Consider the following 26,744-nt stretch of genomic DNA (forward strand, 5'->3'; position numbering starts at 1 on the left):
TCACCTGGGGATAAGCTCCACAGTAACCTGCTCCTATCATGCACAGTGCGAGACAAAGTCTATCACGTCATCAGCCAGTGGGGTCACCAAAAACAAAGTTGGGCCAGTCCCGAAAGCCTACAGGAACACAGACTCCTCCTGGGAAGGCGGCTCAGAAGGCAATCAAGCTTTTGCTTGAGAAGTTCCAGAATTTCTCCAAAGGAGATATCATCAGGTGGAGATTTGGGGACTCCTCTCCTTTATCGAAGTCAGTGTCCTTGATGAGAGATTCTTGTAGGGGAATCTGCGTGACTCCTTTTGCACGTTTTCTTCCCCCAGCGACCTCATCAGTGGGATCATCTGGTGAGGTATCAGAAGTGACAGGTGAGTGCTGGAGGAGGACTGACTGGAGGCTTGATCAGGTTGGCTGTCCTAGTGGGATAGACCCAAGAGAGGTACAGAGCTCAAATCTGACAGTGGTATACAGATAGGATCCAAAGGGGGAAAAAGATGTCCTCTCTCTCTCCCTCTAGGCAGTGAGAAGGTCCTCTCCACTACCTCAAAGGCAGAAGATCCAGCAAAAACATCAGCCTGCCACACTACAGTTGAAGTCCCCTACACTGACATGCCCTGAATTCTCCTAGACCCCTGTCCTGATGAGGGAGTCAGACCTAAGCTGTCCAGCACTGAGGTTCCTAGGGGTAAGGAAGGCTCTGACAACTTCAGTCTCGACCCCAACCCCCAGAGGCAGCATTGATGTTTTGGCTCTATGAGTTGCCCTGCTCCAAAAGGGTCAGAACTGGGTGACTCAGGAACATGGTTGGAGTACAACGACTTGTCTTCAGATCCAAAGCGGACACTCTCAAAGATGTCGGATTGGAGGACTCCTAAACCACAGGTCAAATCGGAGAAGGAGAGACCATTTGAGGTTTGGTGGAGGGCAGGCTCACAGGTCTGATGGGGGATAGAGATGGAATTACCCCCAAATGGAACTGAGCTCTGAGGAACTTCATCATCATCCTATCCACCAGTGTTTTGGACACACTCTTGGAGAACCTAAGGGAAGAGCTGGTTGATGGTGGCCTGCAGTACTTCATTGGCATTTCCTGCAGGAACGGTAGGAGCAGCAGAGGACAGATCAGCTCCAGCAAGAATTGGTAGGATCAGATCCAAGCACACTCAGGCTTCAAAGTGGTGGAATCTGAGGGGGTTGGATCTGACTTCTTAGAAATCTTTGAAAAAGGCTCAGTTGTTAAAGCCAGTTTTGGTGAATGGTCAAAGGACCATTTTCTAGAGTCCTTGTCTTTTGCAGCAGATACAACCTTTCTTTTTTTTTTTCCAGATTTCTTGGCGGGGGGGGGGGTTGAGACAAAGTAACTAGAGTGGAGGAAGAGAAAGGAAAGAAGGAGGATCTTCAAAACCATTTTGTTCTTGCGATCTCTAAGTGCTCTTGAGTTAAAGACTGCACAGGTAGTGCAGTCAGTTTTGAAATGGGCAGTGCCCAAGCAGTAAACACACTCCCTGTGTGTATCAGAGCTGGGAATCTTATTTATTTATTATTTATTTAACATTTGTTTACCAGAAAAGTCCGACTAGGCACAAAGCCAATTTTCAGTGCAGGCCCTGGGAGAAACATTCCAGATGCATGTCTTATGCCCACAGGTACTGTATTTCGTAAAACCTGTATGTTTGTCTGACATGGTTTTACTAATACTCCAACAAACAGAGAAGGATAAGAATTTTTTTTTTAAGGCAAAGGATGTACAAACAGTGGTACAAAAACTACTCTGTACAGAGTAAGAAAGAGAGAAGAGGAAAAGAAGAAAAGTGCAACAGTGGTACACAGAGGAATACCCTAAACAAACAGGAAGGAACATCACAGCCTGACAAACAGAAATAGAGAAAATACAAAGGCAAGACAGGAAGGGTAGAAAGACAGAATAATAGACCAAAAATACGTCCAACATCCAATTGCTTAAGAGAAGGCAATCCTCATCTGAGTGATATGGTGGTAAACGAGATCTTAGATATGCTAGGTTAGTGAGGAATTGTGAGTAAAGGGAGGATCTTAAGAGTTGGATCTGTGAAACTGGAAAAAGCAGCCAAGCGCAGATGAGGAATGAATGAAAATGACAACATCAGATGCAATATTATATCCTTTTGGAAGTCCTAAGTCGTTCTATATTGCACAGTTTATAAACAAAGTGATTGTGTTTAGATCTAGGGATGTCACTGTCCCCTTTTACTCGGTCGTCGTTAGGCCACTCACTGAAATGAATGCCCACTTTGGCATGTATCTGAACAGACAGATGCAACTGCAATGCCCACATAGATACCTTACTAAAAAGATACAAGTCCTAAACAACAGGTCCTATATGGACCGACTCAAAGCTCTCCTTATCCTACAGACTGCTTACAGGTGTCCTGTGGATGATGGGTTTATTGCACATCAGCAAGTCAAATGGCATGAAGCTTGGTCTAGGGATCTAAACCTCTTCTGCAACATCAACAGAATGGTCAGGAAGGACAGGTATATTTCACACAGGATACTGCGTCTGTGGCACAGCCTCCCTCATCCAAATAAAACAAAGTTCATCCCTATCAATTTTCAAGCACAACTTAGATCTGTGGATGGGAAAGAGAAGATTTACCCCAGGACTGCTCCTTATACAACTAATGGCCAGAGACATTTCCTAAATGCTTTATCTCATGCATGAATCCCCTCAAATTATTATTAGTATGATCCCAGTTATTCCCATTAGGGGAAATGTATAATTATCAGCCAGTCTATACCAAATGGTATAGGTTATTTCAATTACAAAAAGGGAAATTGGCTAAGCTTAAAATGACCTGCAACGGCTGCTAGCCTAGTACTTAAATATGTGGAGGAAAACTTTTACTGCAGTTACAGTGTGTGCTGCTGCACTGTGTTCACAAAAGAAAGCATTAATCCTGTTTCATCATTAAGCCCACAATTGTCTGCTATTTTCCATTATTTTTTTTCTTTACATTCCTTTTGCCACCCTCCTCGATGACCATTAATCCCCCTCCTAGTGCAAGAGGGACCCCCTCCAATCCCATAAGATTCATAGCTGATAGGATTAAGACAATCTTAAGGCAGGTATGAAGGCTGCTTATGCCATACCACACTGTATCAGTCTATATATATATATATATATATATATATATATATATATATATATATATATATATATATATATAAATAAATACACACATACATACATACATACACTATACATATATATATATATATATATATATATATAAATAAATACACACATACATACATACACTATACATATATCAGACAAGGAATGTTTTTGTCCATGTAGCCTGAGGATCTGGTTTTAACCCCTCCACCACCACCACAGAGGTCTCATGCAAGGATGGGCTTCAAGTGTCCCTAAGAACTACTTGATACCCCCACCCCCCCACAGCCATATCACTCTTTGATGTGGAGCTCAAGACCATTTCTAACTCCATTTCTGTCAGCTGACAGACGCATCCACATTATCACATGGCTTAGCAATGCATCCTACCAATGTATCTCTCATCACTAGTTTGGTGAAATCAAGAGCACATCTTCGATCTGATGCTGCATACCAAGCTTCTCTATGTGATAGGCATCAGTACTACAGCAAACAGAACATCTACAAACCCGAAGAATGGATAAGCCAGTGTTAGCTGCTTCCTCTCACCCTGCCCTTCTCAACTCCTCCAACACCTGAGCATTACTCAGACTTGAGGCTGAACTGGTCAGAGATTTATTTCTCTGTGCCATGATGCCTGGCTGCTGTTTCCTATAAATGTCTTTAAAGGATCAATTCTGAGGAGGAGACCGTGTTTTATGACCTAAAGTACCAAACAACAAGAAGGATGCAGCTATGGTGTGTAGAATCAGCCTCCATCTATCAATCATAATCCTCTTCAAAATGGCTCTGAATTTGACAAATTCCTGATGTCAATGCCTGGTGAAACTGTGAAAAGTGTTCTTTGTTGACTGATTTCGTTTCCTGACAGCTGTGCTTCTAGTTAACTTAGATTTTTTTCCTCCATATCATATTTGCTTCCCTACCTGACAACCAATAAGCCTGGTCACAAATCATCTAGGGCACATCTGTTTCCTATCATTGACTATGAGGTTACTGATTCAAGTAATGGCTTACAAAAGTGGATCATTATGCAGGTAGGAATGGAGGTTGTTTGTTCTCAGCTGTCTGTAGTCTGTATACCATCAGCTTTCCCCTTCAGTCACCTGCCCACTGAATAGCTTACCCCACCCTTTGGGTGACTCAACTAATAGCTTGAGTGTCCTTTTAGTCTACCTAGTGGCTTGCTCTTCCCAAGAGCAACCGGTTTTCCACCTGATGATCTCTTACATTAAGAAATGTGAGTCAGTCTTCTGCTTGAGGAAGTTCCACAGCAAGAACTGTTACGGGAAAGGACTTTCCTTGGCTATGTCACTGATGAACCTCTCCGGGAACAGCACTTCTTTTTTCATCATTTTTGTCAGTGCAGATGCTTGCAGTAATAGGCAGAACACTGAGCATCCTAAAAAAAAAGGCATGCACCTGACCCAAGATCAGTATTCCTGTAGGAAATACAAAACAGATATTCATCTGATATGACCGTTTTCTGCCCAAAGGAACATCTGTGTAACAAGACTTCTGCTATACTGTTAGGAGTCTGGCAGTGTAGCTTAGAGGGTTACAGCTACATGCTGTTAATAAGATTCATCCTGTAGTTCTGGGTTTGAGTCCCTCCGTTTCAATTTAGAATTTATGCAATTCTGAGCAAGACACTTAACCAGTGTTCTGAGGTCACTCCTGAAATAAGCCTTTCCCAGCTAATAAGTAAAATTTAAAAAATAATACAGCAGACCTGGTCAAAAGTCTGAATAACGACAAAAATAAATAAAATAATTATTTTGTCATGAATTTGAAAGAAAATTTCAACAAATGAAAGATAAACTTAAAAATTCTGACAAATCATATGAAATAACCCTACAGAGAAAAGAAAACTGTTCAAACTCTGCCTTAGTGACTGGGAAGTAGGAACTGATGAAGACAGAGTCACAGATTAAAGAATACAAGAACTGTTAGAGGCTTCATATACATATATATATATATATATATATATATATATATATATATATATACATATATACATATATATATATATATGGGTCTACTTTCATAGACCGAACGTACGAATTACCGACACCGAAATCAGCGACCCCAAAACACCGACAACTCTATTCGGCGACAACTGAATTAACCGACAGTGAAGTCCACGACTCCCGTCTAACCGACAATACAACAAAACCAGCAGTTAACATACTGCATATGGTAAATCCATTCAACGATACCTTCAAACGTCACCAATCCACATCCGCGTCAATAAATCAATCATATAACCATGGTGAAACAGAAATAGCAAATAAATGTAGAGTCGCCCATCAGTATCAGATAAATAAATGCTTTACAAATCTCGCTACGCAGTCTTCCTTACAGATCTCGCTACGCAGTCTTCCAACAACTTAACTAATCCCAACGAATTCACATCAAAGCATATATGGATGTAGGACAGTAATTCAGAGTATTACTTTATCTCAGTTACGATTTAATGTGAAAAGTTCCTACAGTACACTGCACAACACTAGTAGCAGCAAGTTACACCTTCAGTAACCTAGCAATAGATGTTACGAAGTCAACTGCAGGATATTCCTGCCGATTATTCAAAACAGTAATAAACCGTTCATGTCTACATTTCAGTTTCCTTTTCTTTGGTGAAGGAGGAAAGCCAGTTGACATTCGAATGCGAAGTTCGTCTACTCTATCCTGTTCCCTGCACAAACAATGCATAAGTGTGTTCAGATCACCGTCACGAGAACCTAATATACACTTTAAACACCTATGCCATGCCTCCACCGAGTTTTGTGTACGAGGCAAATGCAGTTCGTTGAATTCAGACACATTCCAAAACTCTACAGGGAATAGTGGGGGAAGCCTTATAGCAGTAGACAGTCTTGTACTGAATTTACGTAGTCTTCCAGTAACATACCAATCAGAAAAATACTTTAATAGGTCTCGTCCCTCAACAGGGAAGTTTACTTTCAACTGCTCAAATGTTGCAAGAATCTCAGACTCCTGTAGAAATGCCAAGGCTACAAGTGACTTTGCAGATAACTGAAACACTGCATTACTATTATACAATGTTGTCAAACCAAGGCTCTGTACCTTTCGCCAAATATTTTGGCCAAAGTGGAACAGACAGCCTTTGCTTTTAGCACCTGTAAGATTTGATCTTATACTTTTAAGCGCTGCGATCTCAAAGTCACACAAAACATAATTTACATTAACTGTCAAACCATTTGCACTGAGGAGGTAAAGTACAGAGTGCCAAAGATAATTGTAGCACTTTAGCGACTTTTTACTCATAATACAATATAACAATGGAACAGCCTTGCTATAGGAACCGCATTTTACCATGCCATGAATGCTGTATAGCTGTCGACACGTAATTCCTTTTTTAAAATATGTACCGTCCATCAACCAGATACTTGCAGAGCTCATGTCTTGCAAATTGGTAATTGTAGTAAATGTAAACACTACGGTATTGGTCGCTTTGTCACACATGCGTTTACTTATGAACTGACCTGATTTTAACGGATAATCAGTAACATTTACATTCATCAAACTGACTTCATCACACTTTTCAAGTACATTTTGTTTACGCCGTACTCTGCCAATTGTCTGTAGAAGGGCTTTACGGCTAGGTAAGCTATGTACAGCTTCTAATGAAGTTGATGCCATTGCTAGATCTATTATGCAACACGGGTTATCCCTACTATACTTTGCCCTCAGTTTAATGTCGGTATTAAGATTATACTGTTCTATGTCAGTCGGATCTGCTGAATGACTATGTGCCACAGACTTTAATAACATTTCGCCTTCCGGTACTGAAATGCTTAGAGCTCTACCTTTACAGTGTAGTGCTTTCTTCTCTTTACATCCCCAGTATCGTCTAGTGAGTCGATTCCTCTCCAAATGGTAGAGATATCCATCTAGGTACAACATTTCTTTTCCTCTTTGCGACAATATGCAATGGTAAGTATTCCCCACAATTCCTGGTGCTAACTCTAACCCCTCCGCCATCTTTACGTAAGGAAAGCACGTTGATACAGTACATAGCTGCCTATTAATACCTACATTTGATGCTTAGGACATGATTATCATTATGTACTACTGGTCGGTTAATTGCTTGTCGGTAAATTGGTGTTTCAGTGAATTCAGTCGTCGGTAGCTTAGTCCGGCACTTTTTCATGTCGGCGATTCGTACGTTCGGTCTATGAAAGTAGACCCATATATATATATATATATATATATATATATATATATATATATATATATATATATGTGTGTGTGTGTGTGTGTGTGTGTGTTTATACACACAAAGACACACACACACACATATATATATATATATATATATACACATACAGACACACACACACACACACACATAAAATCAAGTGGCCTGAACAAGGCACATACTTTTTTTAACACATGATAAAATGGTAAAATGGCAAAGGTAAATACAAAAACATTAAGCCTTGTTAAGATTAGAACAAAGTAATAAAGTCACTAAGCAAATGATTAGAACACTACTGCATAAAGGGAAATAAATTATGCAGGGTGCTTTATTTTGAGTTCACTAAAATATATATATATATATATATATATATATATATATATATATATATATATTTATTTATTTATTTTATAATGCTGGTATCTAAAATGTGATTCTGCACATAAATGCGATATATCCAAATATGTTTTCTTTCGGTACCTATAATTTTTGTAACATTTGTTATGACTATGAGAAAATTTCTAAAGTGTAATGACTTAATAAACTTTATTCAAGTTGCCACTTTTTTATCATCTATATTTATGTTAAAATGTTTCAAGTACAAAGTCTAATGACCACATGCAGCAATGTGTACTTAGAGAAACTGGATGAGTAAAGCACTGGGTGCTGACTCCAACCTGTGTACAAGCACAGAGTGAGATGGCAGCATAGCTCACCTTCATTCGGAGCTCAGTTATAGTTGTTGACTGCTCAGCAATTTTTCTCTCATATGTCAGTATCTCCTCTTGGCAATCCTGTAACTTTAGCTCTGTAATCTTCAAAAGTTCAGGAAGAGGTTCCAAGTCTGTGAGCCGTGTCTGAAGCTGTCTACGTACCTAGGTGCAAGAAAAAGTCACAACCAACTTTCAAAATAGCAGTAATGAGATAAATGAACACGATATTTTATGTAATGCACATCAAAACAATTTTAAAAAACTGGATAATAAAACCATGGGCATGACGATTAGAATAATTTCTGGAAAAGACTAAGTAGTACAGCAACAAAATTGTACCTTTCCAAATCACTGCTGAAAAAAAGATGCTACCTGCTATGCCAACAATCCTTCATGTTTTTGATATGCATGGGGATAGGATAAGACACAAGCAAAACCAAGATTTCTAATGAGTCCATTTTTTTTCCTACATGAAAGGAAGAAAATAAATTATTACTGAATGACTTCAAGGTTCATAGGTTAGTACTAAGCTAACTGCCCTTGTGAGCCATTTTAAGATTAGCCATTTATCCCTTGTCAGACTCAAACCCTGCATCTTGTGTTTGTAAGGCAAACACCTTAACCATTAGGCCACCCTCCCAAGGTAATCTATGATGGGGCATATGGGTGGAACCGACAGTAAGGTTCAGCAGTGTTAGGGACAGATAGTACTGATTATTTGTTTAACTTCTGTTAATGGGGTTAGTGGGCCCTTTTCAACCATGACCCAGGCCACAAGAGTAAGGGAAAATACAAGGCGCATGATTGCTTCAGTGCAGCCAGTTAACCAGAATGATTTTAAAAGTTGGGAGAAAACTCAAGTGTTTACATAAAACTCACACAGACACATTAAAAGCATGCCATCGCTACAAAGACAGTGATGTGAAGTCAAGTCAGGATTTAACCTCAGACCCTGAGAACTATGAGGCAAAGTTCTTATCACTGAGCCATCATATTGCTGTGTTGACAGTTGTAAAGACAATGAAAATAGTTCCAATTATTTTCACCAAGACACTTTAAAAGAGTACACCTATACATAGGTTCATAGGTAGGTACTAGGCTTTTGGCCCTAGGCCTACAAAAGCCTAGCCAAAAAGGTACTCTGGCATTCACCAACCAAGAAAATCATTTTCCTGTGCCCCTGTCGAGCAGTTACAAGTTACTTAAAGTGTCTTAGTGAAATATTTAAAACTATTTCCATTGTTATGGTGCACTGTCTCATACAGGTTTACTTTTTTAATCCAACAATGGCTTCATGAGATAGTACACCATGACAATGGACACATTTCTAAATATTTCACTAAAACACTTAAAAAGTACATCTGCATCAGGGACGTCAGGAGCTGTACTCACTGTAAGCATTTCAGTAGAGTGTCTGAATGGAGAGCTGGGATCTAGGAGAAAAAGCTAAAGCAATGTCTTCTCCTTTAAGGGGGGTCATGTGTGCACACATGTAAGCATATTTTTCACTAGTGCATGAATTTAAAATAGCCTTTTCGTTGAGACAGAAGGCAAATACATAAAATGAATGGTGTGTGTATACTTATTTATTCTACAGGTTCCATTCGTTTCTGTATGAGTGAGAAAGTGTGTGTGTGTAAATGTATGTATGTAGAAAAAAATAAAAACAATTAATGGCTTAATGGAAATAAAATCATTCAAGCCGGGCTATTAGGAATAAAGATATACATAATGCTCTTTTTACACACTCGGAAAGATGTATCAATTTTAAAAAGTTTGTGTTTTTTGTGATGGATAGAGTTTTTAAGAATGAATATGGAGGTGACAATGACTTGCTGCTGGAAAGTAAAGAATCTTTATGGCAACTGAAGTTAAATGCTTCTATGGAACCCGGCTTGAATGATTTTATTTCCATTAAGCCATTTTTAAAAATTAGACATAATCAAATTGTTTGACATGTCTAATTTTCAGTATTATAAAGTATGTATAATGCATTTTTTTAAATTTTAAACAGATTCAGTATGGAATGTATTGAAATTTATGATTAGGAAGTATTTTGATACAATGTATAAATTCTGGAATATCTTTTAAGAACAACAGTTCTTGGTAAATGTACTGTATTTTTAAAAGTTTGAGCGCCAAAAAGAGTGGGTAGGTGCTTGTGTAATACAAACAGCATTCTTTAGTATTTAACCTGTTTGGGGAGAATGTTTGAACAACTCTGAAGATGCCTTTGGATTACTTGGCGCTTAGTTGTTTGAATTGCAAGTTTTTCGGATTGCAATAAACAGTTAATTACACTGGCTTCGGTAATTGTTTTTATTTTTTTCTAAATGTTTGGAGTCAGTCGACTACTAGTTACTTTGGTTTGTTTTTAAACCGTGCCGGTTGTGATCTACCATTGGATTGCTGTGGAACCAGTTTATACATACATTTTTGTTTGTGGAAATACCTTTGTGAACTATTTGGCTGTTGTTGCACCTACCATAAAGTTAAACTTTGATTTATAACAGCCACTGAGAGGGGCAACTTTTAGACTTTTGATTGATACTCGAATCCGAGTGTTGTTTATACATACGGATCTTAAGAAACCTCGTAATGGAAGGCCTGTTAACCCAGGTACTAGACTCAATAAATAAATTGACTACAATGTTGGCTAATGACAGGGTTCATGCTACGGTTCTTAGTGAACCTATAGTGTCTGACACAGAGGCAGAATTCTTCACGATGCATTCACCTATTAATTTGGACAATGCACCTGTTGTGAATGCTAGAAGGGCAAGTAGGGGAGATTTTACTACATGGTTCGGAAAGCCGGAATATGACCTGGGGCGAATGCCTCATAGATCGTTATTAGTACCAACGTGGAATCAGCAATTATCTTCATTTGAGAAACTGTGTTACAAATATAGATCCTTACAGTTGGACAATTCCTTTTTGAAAAAATCTTTGGACTTAAAACAAGTGCCTAAAGGTTTGTGATTGTGGAAACTCCCAATGGGAATATATAGTGGGACTTCAGCTTACTGTGAGTTAATTGCTGTTTTAGATTAAGCAGGTTTCGAAATTATGGACATTATAGTTAAAAACAATGACATTAAACTCAAAGAGTTGCAGGATGAAATTTTTAAATTGAATAACAGTATTGTGAATGATGCGTTATTTACACCATACAATGATAAATATAAGAAAGTTTTACATGGTGTTGATGAATTTGTATCTAAATATGTTACTATCAAGCAGCGTAAGATTGCACGTGATACTGAACAATATAAAAATAACAAAGCGTATCCAGATGCAGGTAAAAAAGGCCCAAGTGTGGTGGAAGGAGTAAACCCTAGGAATGTAGCTAGGGGCGATATTGATAATAATAGGGGGCATTACAATAAGGATACTAATAGAGAGAAGATGGATGAAGAACAGGAGGTTTTTTTACCAGGAGAACCCCGGAGGTCTGAACGCCTGAGGAATCAGGCAAATCGAAATTTGCAGAACCCATTAGAGGGGTGGAATCGGGGTGGTCATTGCTTACAAGGGAGGGCTTGGAACAACAAACAGTCCAAGTGGTGGAAGTAAATATACACCCTGATACATGGTTAAACAGCATTGATAGTGAAGTGTGGGTAGAGGAAGGGGGGCTAATTTGCCAGACGGTACAACAGAATGGTTTTACCATTTATAATTATTCTGATTTGGATCTAAGTGAAGAATATTTTACATTGTTGAAAAAGGGTATGTCATTTGTTCCGAGTTCACAAGTGAATGTTGCTAGAACCTTAGAAAATTTAAAAATGTATACTAGGCAAATTAATTTAAAGATGTTTTTCAAGGATAGAAATGTGCAACGGACGGAAAGCAATGCCCTGAGTCGGAAAAGTATGTTTGTACCCCCAAGTAATGTTGAAATAGACACTTTTGAAAGAATGTGTGAAAAACAGATTTGCACATTGGTTATTAATAGTGATAATAATAACCAAAATAAAACTAAAACCAAAAGTACAAGAACATATAATATAACAAAGGAAGAAAATCATTTGTTATGGTCTTTAGCTAAAAACAAGAATTTACGAATTATGACCCCCGATAAGGGAGGGGGTATTGTTATTATGCCTTATATTGATTATGTTATAAGAATGGAAAAAATATTAAATGATGAATTAACTTATGCAAGAGCATCAAGGCATGAACTGAATAGGGCATATTATTGGATAGATATAATTCTATCACAGATGTTTTTGGAAGGACAAATTAATGAAAAAGAAATAGAATTTCTAACAGTGGAAAAGTGGGTCCTGCCAATGATTTTTGGTATTCCTAAAACTAATAAATCTATTTTGGATCCACCTTTTAGGCCGATTGTTTCAGCAAGGGGGTCTAAAACTGAACCTATAACAGCGTGGACTGACAACAAGTTAAAGCATTTGTTAAATAAAGTTGACCACATAGTTAAGGACTCTTGGCACTGTTTGAGTAGATTATCAAAATTTAGAAATACTAATGATTTTCAATATAGTTTCTTGACAATTGACGTAGTCAATTTATTTTCTGTAATACCACATGATAGAGGTATTGAGATGTTCCAAAACAGTATTATTAGTTTGGGGGTTTCAGATATGGCTTTAGTTAGAGTACTAGTTGATTTCATGGGGATAGTTCTAAAAAACAATTTTCTCATGTTTGAAGGTGAAATTTTTCATCAAATTTCAGGAGTGGCAATGGGGGCAAAATGTGCCCCCATTTTTGCCAATTTAGTGTTACTGGATTGGGAAACTGAATTTATTTTAAAAACAGAATATAATGAGAGAATTTTGTCCTACAGCAGATTCCTTGATGATATATTAATTTTGTGGAAAGGGGATGAGCATGAAGCGGATGAATTTGTGAAATATCTCAATGGAACTACTGATTTTTTGAAGTTTACAATCATATTAACTATTTAGATATTAGTTTATCGAATAAGGTGGGTAATTTACAAAGTGCAATTTATAGGAAGGCTTCATATTCAAATACACTTACTGGATTTTGACAGTAACCATCCATACCATCAAAAACGCAGTGTAGTTAAAGGACAGATGGTACGACTGTCAAGAATAATTAGTAGTGAAGAAGTCTTCCATACAGAAATTTACAATCTTATAGGTATGTTCCTGGAAAGGGGTTACCCTTTAAAATTATTGTTGAATATTAAAAAATAAGTTATTAAGAAAAGGGAACAAACGTTTGCACCTATTTTATTGTCTGAATGGCAGCCTAAAGATAAAAACAAAGATTTGTTGCAAGAGAGTAATATGACTAATGCCATGGTTTTGGAATATAATGATAGTACTTCCAAGATTGTTGGCATTGTTAATCAATGTTGGGAACTATGTTTCCATGGGGACATATCAACAATTCTTGGTAAAAAGCCCCAAATAGTTTTCAGTAGGGGGAGAAATATAAAAAATATACTGGTGACTAAAATAAACAAACTAATATACAAATCTGAGATGTCCAAATGTGAGAATTGTAAATTTTGCAGATATATAAATGACAGACTTTACGTTTTTATTCAGGGCAGTGACATTTCTATTTCATGCCCAGGTAGAGTCAATTGCAATACGACACACGTTGTGTATGTGGCTACTTGCTTATCCTGTCCCGGTTTCTATGGGGGTAAAACCATTCGCAGATTGAGGGACAGGATAGGCAAGCATGTAAGGGCTATTAGGAATAATGATATACTTAATGCTCTTTTTACACACTTGGAAAGATGTATCAGTTTTAAAAAGTTTGTGTTTTTTATGATGGATAGAGTTTTTAAGAATGAATATGGAGGTGACAATGACTTGCTGCTGGAAAGTAAAGAATCTTTATGGCAATTGAAGTTAAATGCTTCTATGGAACCCGGCTTGAATGATTTTATTTCCATTAAGCCATTTTTGAAAATTAGACATAATCAAATTGTTTGACATGTCTAATTTTCATTATTTATAAAGTATGTATAATGCATTTTTTTAAATTTTAAACAGATTCAGTATGGAATGGAATGAAATTTATGATTAGGAAGTATTTTGATACAATGTATAAATTCTGGAATATCTTTTAAGAACAACTGTTCTTGGTAAATGTACTGTATTTTTAAAAGTTTGAGCGCCAAAAAGAGTGGGTAGGTGCTTGTGTAATACAAACAGCATTCTTTAGTATTTAACCTGTTTGGGGAGAATGTTTGAACAACTCTGAAGATGCCTTTGGATTACTTGGCGAAAGCGCTTTGAATTGCAAGTTTTTCGGATGGCAATAAATGGTTAATTACACTGGTTTCGGTAATTGTTTTTATTTTTTTCTAAATGTTTGAAGTCAGTCGACTACTAGTTACATTGAAATGTATGTATGTAAGCTGAACTAGCTGTTCTGTCTGAATGAGAGATAAAGTGCATTTATGTGTGTGTGTTAGTTACTCTGTGAGAATAGGGGTGTGTGTGTGTGTGTGTGTGTGTGTGTGTGTGTGTGTGTGTGTGTGTGTGTGTGTGTGCGATGTAAACTAGCCATTTTTTGTATGAAAGAAACGTTGACTGTGTTGGTGTGTGTGTGTGTGTCTGTGTGTTTAACATACCTCTCAACTGTCCATATTTAGCCTCACAGTTTTGGTTTGTTTCTCATAAAAGTTGTGGTTTTCTGGCAGATCAAGGAGGACTGAAGTCACTAAACAATGCCCTATATATCCATATTCTTCAGAAAATACATTCTAGCACAAATCCTATTATTCTAGCAACGTTCTTAGTTAAAAAGAGCAATATTTAAAATCTATGCCTAATCATACCTCTCAACTGTCCAGATTTTCACATAATGTCCAGATTTCTGCTTTATATTTTTGTTCCATTTCTCCTAAAATTGGTGGTTTTCTTGCAAATTTCTGGCTAACCACTGAGGATTGAAACAAGGAAATAATAGCAGGCATTTGAGTTTCAAACTCCATATGCTTCAGAAAATTCATGCTAATGCAAAACCTGCAATTATATTAACTTTCTAAGCCTGTAAGGGCAATATTTAAAAAGTTTCCCTATTTTTGGGCCTTTGTCCCCCCATTACTATTGGCTTTGTCCAGATTACTTGCTTGAAGAGGTTGAGAGGCATGATCCATATTTTTGGGCCATTTTATATCCATTATTTCAGGCTTTGTCCAGATTTCTTGCACTAAGAGAGAGTGAGAGATGTGCGTACCTCTCAACTGTCCAGATTTTTGCCTCATATTTTTGGTCTGTTCCTCAATATTTGTGTTTTTTTGGCAAATCACTGAGGACTGACATACATAAAATGTCATACATTTGAGTTTGACTTAATTTCCTTTTGAAAATGCATGCTAAGATAAATGCTGTTATTCTTGCAACTTTCTAATTCTGTAAGAGGAATATTTAAAATCTGTCCCTATTTTAGGCTTTGTCCAGATTTCTTATGCTAAGAGGTTGAGAGGTATGAAGGCATGTTGTGTACTGCTCTAATTAAGGGGGAAGGGCAGGTTAGTCAATTAACTTGATCAGGCTTGACCCTGTAACTTGGTTAAGGAGACAGAGCCTGAAATCTCCACACTAACTACGAGACTGCTGAAGGACCTGTGAGATCCAGTGGAGACAAGAGCCTGACTATCAGACTGCCGACTGAATTGAGAGTTTGAGTTTCAGTGCCTTTTCAAGGGACAGAGTTTCATTTCATTTTCATGGAATTGTGAGTTTCAAGGGAAGATAAATTTATTGTTGCTCATGCTAAGTGTTTTCAGTGTACAACTAACAGTTCTGTTTATCAAATGGCAGTCACTATTTGTGTTGGGGAATCTGAATGCAATGTTAGTAGCATAATTGCTTTTGGTGCAGAAGACTGTGGATTTTACTGCCACACCACGTAGATGGAGTGCTAATATTGCAATGCCATTTTGATTGCGGATTATTTGATGCATTTTAAGGGGTTATAGGAGTTCTACACTCCTGAGTGTGTCCTCCTTTGTATAATAGGCCTAGTAACTTTTAGTTATGTACTCACCATAACTTCAGATGTTTGGGATCCATCTCGCCTACATTCTGACTGATGGGTTCGGAGCCGATCCCTCGGCTCCGACTCGGCACGCTTATGCCAAAGAGCGAAGTCTCTTATTGGCTGAGCTTACTATATCCCAGGATGCACCACTACCAGTCCCCCAGATCTAGTTTGTCCGCATACATGCACGCTCTGCTTATATAACATTGTCCGATGAAACAAGATAAAACAATCGAACTCAAAACCGTTCAATCTCTTCTGATCTCCAAGGCAGGGGGAAGGAGGGTGGGTATTAGGAATGTAGGCGAGATGGATCCCAAACATCTGAAGTTATGGTGAGTACATAACTAAAAGATGTTATGTGATCCTATCTCGCCTACATTCTGACTGATGGGACAGCGTCCCTAGCACCTAAATCCTGGGTGGCTCACTGGAAAACACTCCTGAGTACCGTGGAACCAAATGATGCTCGCCCTTTAGATGCCACATCCAATTTGTAGTGGGAAATGAAAGTGTGCGGATTGGACCAAGTAGCCGCAGCACAAATCTCGAAATAGCAAGCTTGGAATGAAAGGCTATAGAAGTCGCCATAGCTCTGGTAGAGTGAGCTTTGATAGATGTTGTAAGTTGCTTATTCGAAGAATAAGCCTGAGTTATACAATCTCTAATCCATTTGGAGATAGTAGCTTTTGTAATGGTTTTGCCCAATTTATTGTCTGAGAAGGACACAAACAATTGGTCTGACTTACGAATTTGTTGAGTCCTGTCTAAATAGAAGCGCAATTGCCTGTGAACATCCAATTTATGGAGAGTGTATTCAGCTTCATTGGAGAATTTTGGAAAGAAAACTGGTAGCTCTAGGGATTGTTGGAGACAGAAATTAGAACAGACCTTTGGGACAAAGGATGGATTAGGTCTAAGTGATACTCTATCCTTGTGAAAAATCAAGTGCAGTGGTCTGATAGACAGGGCTTGAAGCTCTGAAACTCTTCTTGCAGAAGTAATTGCAACTAAGAAGGCCGTTTTCCAAGACAGATATTTTAACTCACATGTAGCAGCCGGTTCGAAAGCGGAAGATCTTAATGCCGAAGCACCAAATCTAGATCCCACGGAGGCAGGATGAAAAACTGGGGTCTTAACAGACCCGCACCTTTAATGAAAGTTTTGCACAGTCTGCTGCTCATCAATGGAGGATCCATGGACTCGTGAAATTTAGAGATAGCCGCTAGTTGGACTTTAATAGTAGAGACAGAAGATCCTTGATTAAACAGGGATGTTAAGAATTTCAAAACCTCTGGGATAGGAGCAGTGATAGGGTCTAAGCCCCTGAGTTGAGCCCAGATAGCAAACCTCTTCCACTTACTGAGGTACAATTTCTTAGTGGTGGGTTTGTGGGCCGAAGATAAAATGTGAATAACTTCCGTGTCTAATGTGTGACTTCTGACTAAAGTCGGAAGTGGAGGAGCCAAGCTGTCAACTTCAAGGAGTGAAGGGACTGATGCTGTTGTCCCGACTGATGAATTAACAGATCTGGAATTAGGTCTAAAGTCCACGGATCGTCCACCGCATGTTTCTTCAGGTAAGGAAACCATACCTGACGAGGCCAGTATGGGGCAATCAGTATCATTGCGGACCCCAATTGAGAAGCTTTTTGAATGACTTTGGAGAGAAGTGGAATCGGAGGAAAGGCATAAAGTAGCCCTGTTGGCCAAGGTTGTGCTAGAGCATCCATAGCTGGTACTCCCTGATGTGGAGTCAAGGAGAAGAACCTTTTGCACTTCGTGTTTAGTGGAGTTGCAAATAGGTCGCAGCACGGCGTCCCCATCTCCGGAAAACCTGAGCTGCTACTGTTTTGTTTAAGGACCACTCATGAGGAGAGAGAATTGTCCTGCTTAATCTGTCTGCCAGTATATTCGATTTCCCGGAATGTGGGTCGCTACCAAGAAGTGGCTGGTAGCTACCGCCCATTCCCACACCCTCATGGCCTCTCTGCAAAGGGGGTAAGATCTGGTCCCTCCTTGCTTGTTTAGGTACCAGACCACCGACATGTTGTCTGTGTGGATGGCGATTATGCCCTGAGGGAGAAACCTGTGCAAGGCCTGTAGGGATAGAAGTACCGCCCTCATCTCCAATACACTGATGTGGAGAAGAGTTTCGTCTGGAAGCCAGGAGCCCTGAACTAACCTGCCCAGACAATGCCCCCCCCACCCTGTCTGGGAGGCATCTGTCGTCAGGGTGACCACTGGAGAGGGAATAACAAAAGGACTTCCTTGATTTAGATTGGATGTCTCAAGCCACCAGCGAAGGTCCCGTTTGCATGTTTCTGTAATCATGATGGGATGATTGAGGGGAAGGTCCTGAAAGGACCATTGAGTTGACAATAGCCACTGAAGAATCCTCATGTGCAATCTTGCCAGAAGAACTAAAAGAACCGTGGCAGACATTGAACCTAAAACTTGTAGAACCATCCTGGCTGGGGCTTTGGATCTTGAAATCAGAGCTTGAACTTGGCCCTGTAAAGTTTGGATCCTTTCGGCAGGAAGAAAAACGCGCATCAATTTTGAGTCTATCTCTGCTCCTATGAACCTTATGCGCTGAGAGGGCAGCAAGACACACTTTGACCAATTGAATGTAATCCCCAGGGTAGCACCCAGGGAGATGGTGGCTTTGAGGTTGTCCATTAGTAGATGCTTGGTGGTGGCAGTCAGGAGCCAGTCGTCCAGATAGGGAAACACTTGGAATCCAAGACTCCTCAGGTGAGCAGTCACTACTGCCAAACACTTGGTGAACACCCTGGGGGCTGTGGTGAGACCAAAGGGCAGTGCACAAAATTGGAAATGACTGACTCCCAGGCTGAAGCGCAGATACCTCCTGGACGCCTGATGTATCGGTATGTGATAATAGGCGTCCTTGAGGTCTATGGAGCACATCAAACATCCTTCTCCAACAATGGGAGAATGGATTGTAACGTGACCATTGAATTTGGATTTCGTGATGGATTGGTTCAGTCTGCTGAGATCCAATATTGGTCTCAGGTCCCCTGTCTTTTGGCACTAAAAGAACCTGGAGTAATTTCGGATCCGATCTGGTCTGTGGGGACGGTTGGATGACTCCTTTTCTAGCAGCTTTAAAGCTTCTGCGGCTGCAATTTCCCTTTGACTGGGTGGTGGGTCCGGGATTTTTGGACGGTGGGGTGAGTATGTGAATGGGATGGTGTAACCTCCGGCAATGATCCGAAGCACCCATCTGTCCTGAGTGATTGACTCCCAGGCTTTTAGGTGCTTGGCAAAGCGGCACCCGACTGGCTCGAGCAGCACAGCCGGGCAATCCCTCATGATGTGTGGGAGGCTGAAGAGCCACGAAAGGACTCGCGGTCTCCAGAATTGCGGGGCCCTCTGCTGCCTCTGGGACGGCGTCTCCCAGAAAAATTTCCCGTCCTCTGCCTCTGGAAGGGAATCTTCCTGCTGTTGGGGAAAAACTTACGTGATTTACGGAACCACATCTTCCCCTCCTTTAGCCTTGGGATAAGGCCGAAGGGAGTGGAATAACGGGCACCCTCGGCAGATAAAGTTTTTCCCTCTTGCTCACAGCGGGTAAGGGTGTCTTTAACCTTAGGTCCAAACAAAGAGGACCCATCAAAGGGAGCGTCGTGAAGGAAGACTTGAAGGCCTCCATGAACTGACACAAGCGGAGCCAGGCTTGTCTCCGTAGAGCCACGCCTGTGCCTGCCGCTCTACCCGCCCCTTGCCGCATAGGAAATGAGCCTCATGGACGAGTTAGAAATTGGCGTAAGGATAGCCAACTGAGAGCTAACCGACTGGGCTAGCTGCTCAGGTAGGTTACCGAGAGGGAATCTGACAGCTCCTTGACCAGATCCCTCTGAAGCCTGGTAAAATGTGCCAAATAATTCAGAGACCTTAAAGTAAAGGCCGCTGAAGTCAGGGTGCGCTTCCCGTACCTGTCCATGCTCCTAGACTCCTTATTAGGAGGATGGACGGACGTTGAAGCCTCTGCCACGTCCTGTTGTGTAGCAGATGCCACCACCATGGCATCTACAGCCACGCCTTTAGTAAGGAACTCCTTCTCGGGTGGGGCAGACAAAAATTTATTAGGACGAGAAGGGACTGGTTCCACGGTATCTGGATGTTCCCACGCCCTTCGACAAACTAAATCCAGAAGCTCGTCGAAGGGCGGAGACACCCAGGAGGCTGAGGGCTGAGCACCAAAGGCCTTGAGGAGCACTGACTCATCAGCAGAGGGGGGGGTTTGGATATCCAGCCGCCTCGTTGTTTGAGGATCTCTAAGATGTCTGCAAATGAGACATCATCCGAGGACGACTTTGGGGACCCCTCTGCATCATCAAGATCAGTGTCCGATGTAATAGACTCAGGGGAGTCCACGTGCTTCCTCTTGCACGATCTCTTCCTTGGGGGTTCCTCTGAAGACAACTCCAAAGAACCCTCAGGAGGAGGGGAACCCCAATGGGGGTAACCTCAGGCCCAGGGGCTCCGCTGCCTACGGACAGGGGAACTGCCAAAGACCCAGTCTCCACGCCCAGGGAAGGTGCCGGTAAAGCCGGAGAGATGGCCGAAGAAGACTTGGCCAAGGCACTCCTCATAGCTCTGAAAGCCGGACCCCCAGAATCCTGGGAGTGTCCGGTCCCCGGAGCCATGATAGCCGACGGAAGTCCCTTGGCGAAGCTTACCGAGAGGAGGCTCGGAACCGATAGCATAGGTCCCGAAACATCACCCCCGGGTCCAGCCGAAGAAGTCCATGTACCAAACTCGGACCCGAAGGCCCGGGTTGGAGTAAGGGTCGGAGCCGACCCTAAGATCTCCACCGGCTCCAACAGCACCTGCTCCGACGGAGCCAAAGCGGTCGGAGGAGGAATAGCAATGGGATGGGCCTGGGCTATCGGCTCCGAAGCCAACTGGGTCGGAGCCGAAACAAATTTTTGAAAGACTGGGGACTGGAACAGTCTTTGGAGCACCCTGTCTATATCTGAATCCGACATCCTCGAAGACCGAGAGGATACTGAATGGGTTCGAGATGGCCTCTCCAACGGCCCCAAAGGGCTAGGGGACCGGCTCGGAGGCGACCCGATGACTATCGGCGCCGAAGGAATACCCACACTAGATTCCATCGGTGCCGAGGAGGACTTGGCGCCGAGGAGGAAGTGTCTGGCGGGCAACCCTTGTCGGCTCCGAGACCAGTGGAGCCGACGAAGGTGACCCGCCTCTCGATGCCCCAGCCATCGGCTCCGAAGCCAGAGGAGTCGAGACTGGTGGCATCGAGGCAGACCGTTCCGCCCTCGGCTCCGAAGTCCTTGGAGCCGAAGGAGAAGCCTGCCTATGTCTTTTGGCAGTCGGATCCGACGGACTGGTCGGAGCCGACGCCCTTTTCTTTTTAGCTGGAGAAGGAGAGGATGCCAAAGCTTCTTCAAAGGAAGGTTTTATTAATCCTTTAAGAATAAGTTTATTCTTCCTCTCCTGGAGGACCCTTGAAGAAAAAGCGTGACACACACTGCATGACTCTTGTAAATGTTTTGCACCCAAACAATACACACAGAGCGAATGATCGTCTGTGATAGACATCTTGAAATTACATTTGGTGCATTTTTTAAAGCCCGAAGGCCTAGGATTCTGAGACATTATAGTAACAAAAAATTCAGTAATCCCTGACAGAGAAAACAAGAAACTATCCACTGACTTTCTGTTTTACTGACACTACCTAATAATCGGTTTACAGTTGCCGATTAGGTAAAGAAACCGTAACAAATAACTAAAGGGTACTTTGAAACCCTCTATGGTTTAAGGGGGTTGACTGACCGGGAAGGCCCTAAGATGAAGGAGGCCTAAAATCAAAATCAACGCCCAATCACACAACAAAGTCTTCTCACAAACTCCAAACACACACAAAAGTGAAGAATAGCCGTTAAAACAGCTTTTTATGACAAGAACAGCAAAATTCTGACAGAAAAAAGTTAGTAAAATTACTACTCAGCTCAGTCAGCTCGAGACCACGTCTTCGCAGGTTAGCGGCAAACGAGATCTGGAGGACTGGTAGTGGTGCATCCTGGGATATAGTAAGCTCAGCCAATAAGAGACTTCGCTCTTTGGCATAAGCGTGCCGAGTCGGAGCCAAGGGATCGGCTCCGAACCCATCAGTCAGAATGTAGGCGAGATAGGATCACATAACATCTATGAATTTGTTGTTGGTTTGTCAGTCATTCCCTACTGCAATATTACCAGCTTACCATAATGCAACACAGACAATTAATTCTTCAAAGGCAGCAGGCACTGAATTTGTAGATGAAACACTGAAATGCAAAATTGTTTGCCAGTAGCAACCTCATCATTAGTTACAGATTTCTTTAATGTAGAATTATCTGGATGACTTTTACTTCTACAGAGATTGTGCTTCTTGAGTAATATTGGTGGAGTGTAATGACGGAAGTTTGTATGGCATTTTATGATCGACATTTTCTGAAATGGGCAGTTTTATCATTATTGTTTCATACATTTTGTTTTATTGCTTTCTAGAAGAATGTTCATAACTATAAATTTAAAACACCATTCTAACAAATGGTGATGTTATTATACAAGGAATATAATTTATCATGAGGGTGAATCAAAGAACACATATATGTGTGCATGGCCCTATAAATGTGTGCAAGGACCCAATGGTTTGAAAACAGCTCAAAGATAAACTTAATCCTGCACTGTCAGATGGATTGTCTTTTACTGTGAGTTTTCATGCCGTTTCAATGAATATGAGTTTCAAGGGCAGAAATGTTTACTGCTCATGCCAAGTCTGTTTTCATTGTGAGACTGCATTGTTTAGCAAATGGCTATCAGTGCTTGTGATATTTTATTTCAATATCTGTAATCATTGTACAAGTTAAATAAGAAAACGGGTTCCCTGCACCTTTATTTAAAATATCTATGATAATTCTTTCCATGGCTTTACATACAAGACCAGTCAGACTTATGGTCTGTGATTACCCAGGTCAGTAGAAGGCCTAACCTTGTGCTAAGGATTAACTGCTGCAGTCCTCCATTCATTAAGCTTGAAGCCAATTAGTAGGCTAATGTTGAACAGTGATTTTAGAGTGCCTGACCGCTCATATTTCATGCTATCCAAGAGGTATCCCAGGATATTATCAGGGCCCATTGAGGTAGCTTTCTTTGACTTGGAGAGTGCATTGAAAACTTGCTCACTAGTGCTAGCTAGAGGATTTATGGTCGAGGGTGCCTTCTGAGAGGTATTGAGGGGAAGAAGGGGTGAAACTGTGATTAAATGCATCAGCCAGTAGGTTTGCTATATCCTCCGATTCCTTTTAGGTGGTTCCATTTACAATTTGTTCAGCACACTGTCCTGTCACCTTTGAGGTTGCAAACACAGCTGATGAAGGCCTTGTGGTCATCCTTTGTCTTTGAGGACATTTCTGCCTCAAATTTGGCTTTGGTGGGCTTGATAAGATTTCTGAGTTGCTTATTTAGTTCATAGGTTGGTACTAGGCTATCGGTCCTAGGGCCTATACAAGCCTAGCCATAACAATTCCTTGGCTATTTCTTCCCACAGTATTTACTTCCCTAGACCCCTGTCTAGCAGGGTAACTGACGTGATCCCTGGGGTGAATTTCCTATCTCCTATCCAATTATCAAGGTTCCTTTTGAAGAGGGCCAAAGAGGCACTCTGCTTGACATGTATGGGCAGTCTATTCCAGAGTCTGGGGAGTCTCTGGGTCAGGAACCTATCCCTCCAGCATGTTTTCTTGATTGTAATGACAAGGTTTAGATCCCTGGAACATGTGTCTCTGAGGGATTGGGATTTCTTTTAAGTGCAGCGTGTCCAACAGCTCTGGGTTTGACATGGTCTTGTATGTTAAGCATAGATCGCCTCTGAGTAGACGATATGCAGCAGAGTATAGGTGGAGTTTTTTAGACTGTCAGCATAGGGAATCTGCTTTAGGCCTGTGATTCTTTTAGTGAGGTATTTCTGCGGCCTTTCCAGTTGTTGCAGATGTCTTGAGAGGTACATACCAAGCGAAGCGTTGTATTCTATAATGGGTCTAATGAGGGATGCGTACAGTGGGACAATGACCTCCTTTTTTTCTGGATGAAAAGCCCTTAGTGATGAGCTGTCCCACATAGAAGGATTTCCTGACTGTTGTGGCGATGTGGTTATCGAAGTTGAGTCCACTGTCCACCTGTGTCCCTAAGTCTCATCACATTTTTGGTGTTTAGTGTACTGCCACCTATGTGGTAATTCACGGGTACATGTTAATTCCTAAAGGGTATGACTATACATTTCTTGGCATTGAGCTTGAGCCCATGGCTCTGGCACCAAGCATCTGTTTCTGTAAGGCCCTTTTGTAGAATGTCAACATCATTTGGGGATTCAGTAATGGCTAGGAAGCAACATGGTGCACGTACGGCAACTGCTCGACTGTAAAGTCAACACTCAAAGAACAAAAATAGCCAGCAGAAATGGTGGAGTACAGAAAATATTTTAATATAAAACATATAACCAGGTAGAGGGTAATAAGCCCAACTACCCATCTCAAACCGGTTTCGGTTACAAAAGCCTTCTTCAGTGAATATAACAAAGCACATAATATCCATTCAAATAAATGTATTTATATGTAATGACATAAAGGCAGTTCATTGGTAAATTAGAATTGGTCATTAAGACCAGGTGGGAATAAAGCCCCTAACTTAATGATCCATTTGCATTCCTTGAAATTAAGTAAATCATGCCAACCTGATTTATCTCTACATTTACCTACAATGCAGTCAATGACAGTAAAATAAAAAGAAGCAGAATTGTGTTTACAAACATGTTTAAACAGGGCATTATTGGGACGCTTATTCCTAATGTCACCAAGATGCTCCCCAATCCTAAGGCAAAAAGTCAGCTGCAAACTTTGTTAGCCAGAGTCCCTTAGTGTTGGCCTGTACTTCAGAGAAGTAGATGCCAAACAAGAGTGGTCCCAGGACTGAACCCTGAGGTGCTCCAATTGTCACTTGTCTGGAGCTGGATTTGGAGTTGGCTACTTTTACAGTGTGGGTTCTGTCAGTAAGCCATTTGGCAACCCACCGAGTGATGTAAGGATTAATGCCCAGCTTAGTAAGTTTATCTATGATTCCAGAGTGGGAGATGGTGTTGAAGGCCTTGGCGAGGTCGAAATAGGCTGTATGGACCACCTTACTCTTGTCCATGGCTCTGGAGACTGATTCGAAGAAGTCAGTCAGGTTCAGGAGACAAGATCGGCCCTTCATGAACCCAAACTGCATGGGGTCCAGTGTTTGAAGGTTGCCAATGCCTTTGTTTATAAGTTCCATGATAATACGTTCCATGGCCCTGCAGATCAGGCTCGTCAGACTGATGAGGCCGTAGTTCCCAGGATCCAAGGTGGATCCCCCCTTGTGGAGTGGGATAACTGTAGCTGTGTGCCACTCAGTGGGCACAAAGCCTGAGGTGAGGCTATGCTTAAACATGACACTTGGGTGAGATGCCAGTACATTTTGTAGTTCATGTAGTACATGGTCTGGGATGTCGTCTGGTCCCATGGATGCTGTATTCTTGGCTTTGGAGAGTCCGTATTTTACCTGTGTGTCCGTTATTACCGGAATTTGGCAATCTTTTGGTATTGAGATGGGCCCTTTAGGGGGGGTGAAGTTTGCACTGAATCGATCTGCCAGGATATTGGCAATATCCTTGGAATCAGTATATTTAATGCCATTCTGTTGTAGCTCAGAGCAGATCTGAGCATTGCCATTTAGATTCTTGACATAGCTATAGAATGCCTTGTGGTTGTCTTTGGAATCTTTGGCAATTTTATTTTCGTAACTAGCTTTGGAGGATTTTATGAGGGATCTCAGCTTCTTAGTGAGGCTGATAAGGGAGTTTTTTGCATCCTGGGATTTTCCCTCTTTTCTGCAACAGTTTCTTCCTTTTGTTGTAAAGTTTGTTTATGGCAAGGGACCACCAGATTGGCTTCCTTTTTTTGGAGGAGAGCATCTTGGTTCTATTGGGGATGGCACGATTCATGCACAAGTGGATGTGCTCGTACAGTGCCTTAGTGTAGGATTCAGCAGTCGAACTTTCAGTTCCCATCTGCTTGGGTGTCATGAAGTTTGTCACTTCTAACTTGAGTAGTATGAAGTTGGCTTTGGAGAAGTTTTTTTACAGAGGTTTCCTTACTGGGGAGTGGGACTGGGATGTGGATGTCAAGGGTGATTAGTTTATGGTCAGACCTGACCAACAACGGGGTGACCATAGGTGTGGAGCATCGATTTCCCATGTTGGTAATAACCAGGTCTAGGATATTGGAGCCCCTGGTGGGACTAGAGATTAGTTGATCCAAGGCATTTGGAATTTATGAATTCCAAGAACCGTTGGGCAAAGGTGTTGGTACATAAGTAGTTTTCCCAGTTAATGGCAGGGTAGTTGAAATCACCCAGTATTAGGGTGTTTGGTTGTATCTTAATATTTTCCAGTATGTTTAGAAAGGTGTAGTGAGAATCTTGGGGCATGGTACAATTTGGATTGCAGTCTTACCTAGTGTTAGTTGCACCTGGAGAATTTCAGACGCATTGTGTTGGGCAACTAGCCTGGTGTTGTGAATATCCTTGGCGAATATGG

The 26,744-nt window shown here is 41.2% G+C and overlaps 1 protein-coding gene across 1 annotated transcript in view; it reads right to left on the reverse strand.

Annotated features, from left to right (window-relative positions):
- ODF2 (outer dense fiber of sperm tails 2) overlaps positions 1-26,744 on the reverse strand; it is a 1,208,318-nt gene that overhangs the window by 350,581 nt on the left and 830,993 nt on the right. Inside the window, exon 11 of the mRNA XM_044058138.1 lies at positions 8,091-8,249. Coding sequence (XP_043914073.1) covers positions 8,091-8,249 — 159 coding nt within the window. The remainder of the gene's footprint in view (positions 1-8,090; positions 8,250-26,744) is intronic.

This window comes from Protopterus annectens, chromosome 16.part0, assembly GCF_019279795.1.
Source record: "Protopterus annectens isolate FY-2018-M chromosome 16.part0, PAN1.0, whole genome shotgun sequence".
Classification (NCBI taxonomy): Eukaryota; Metazoa; Chordata; order Ceratodontiformes; family Protopteridae; genus Protopterus; species Protopterus annectens.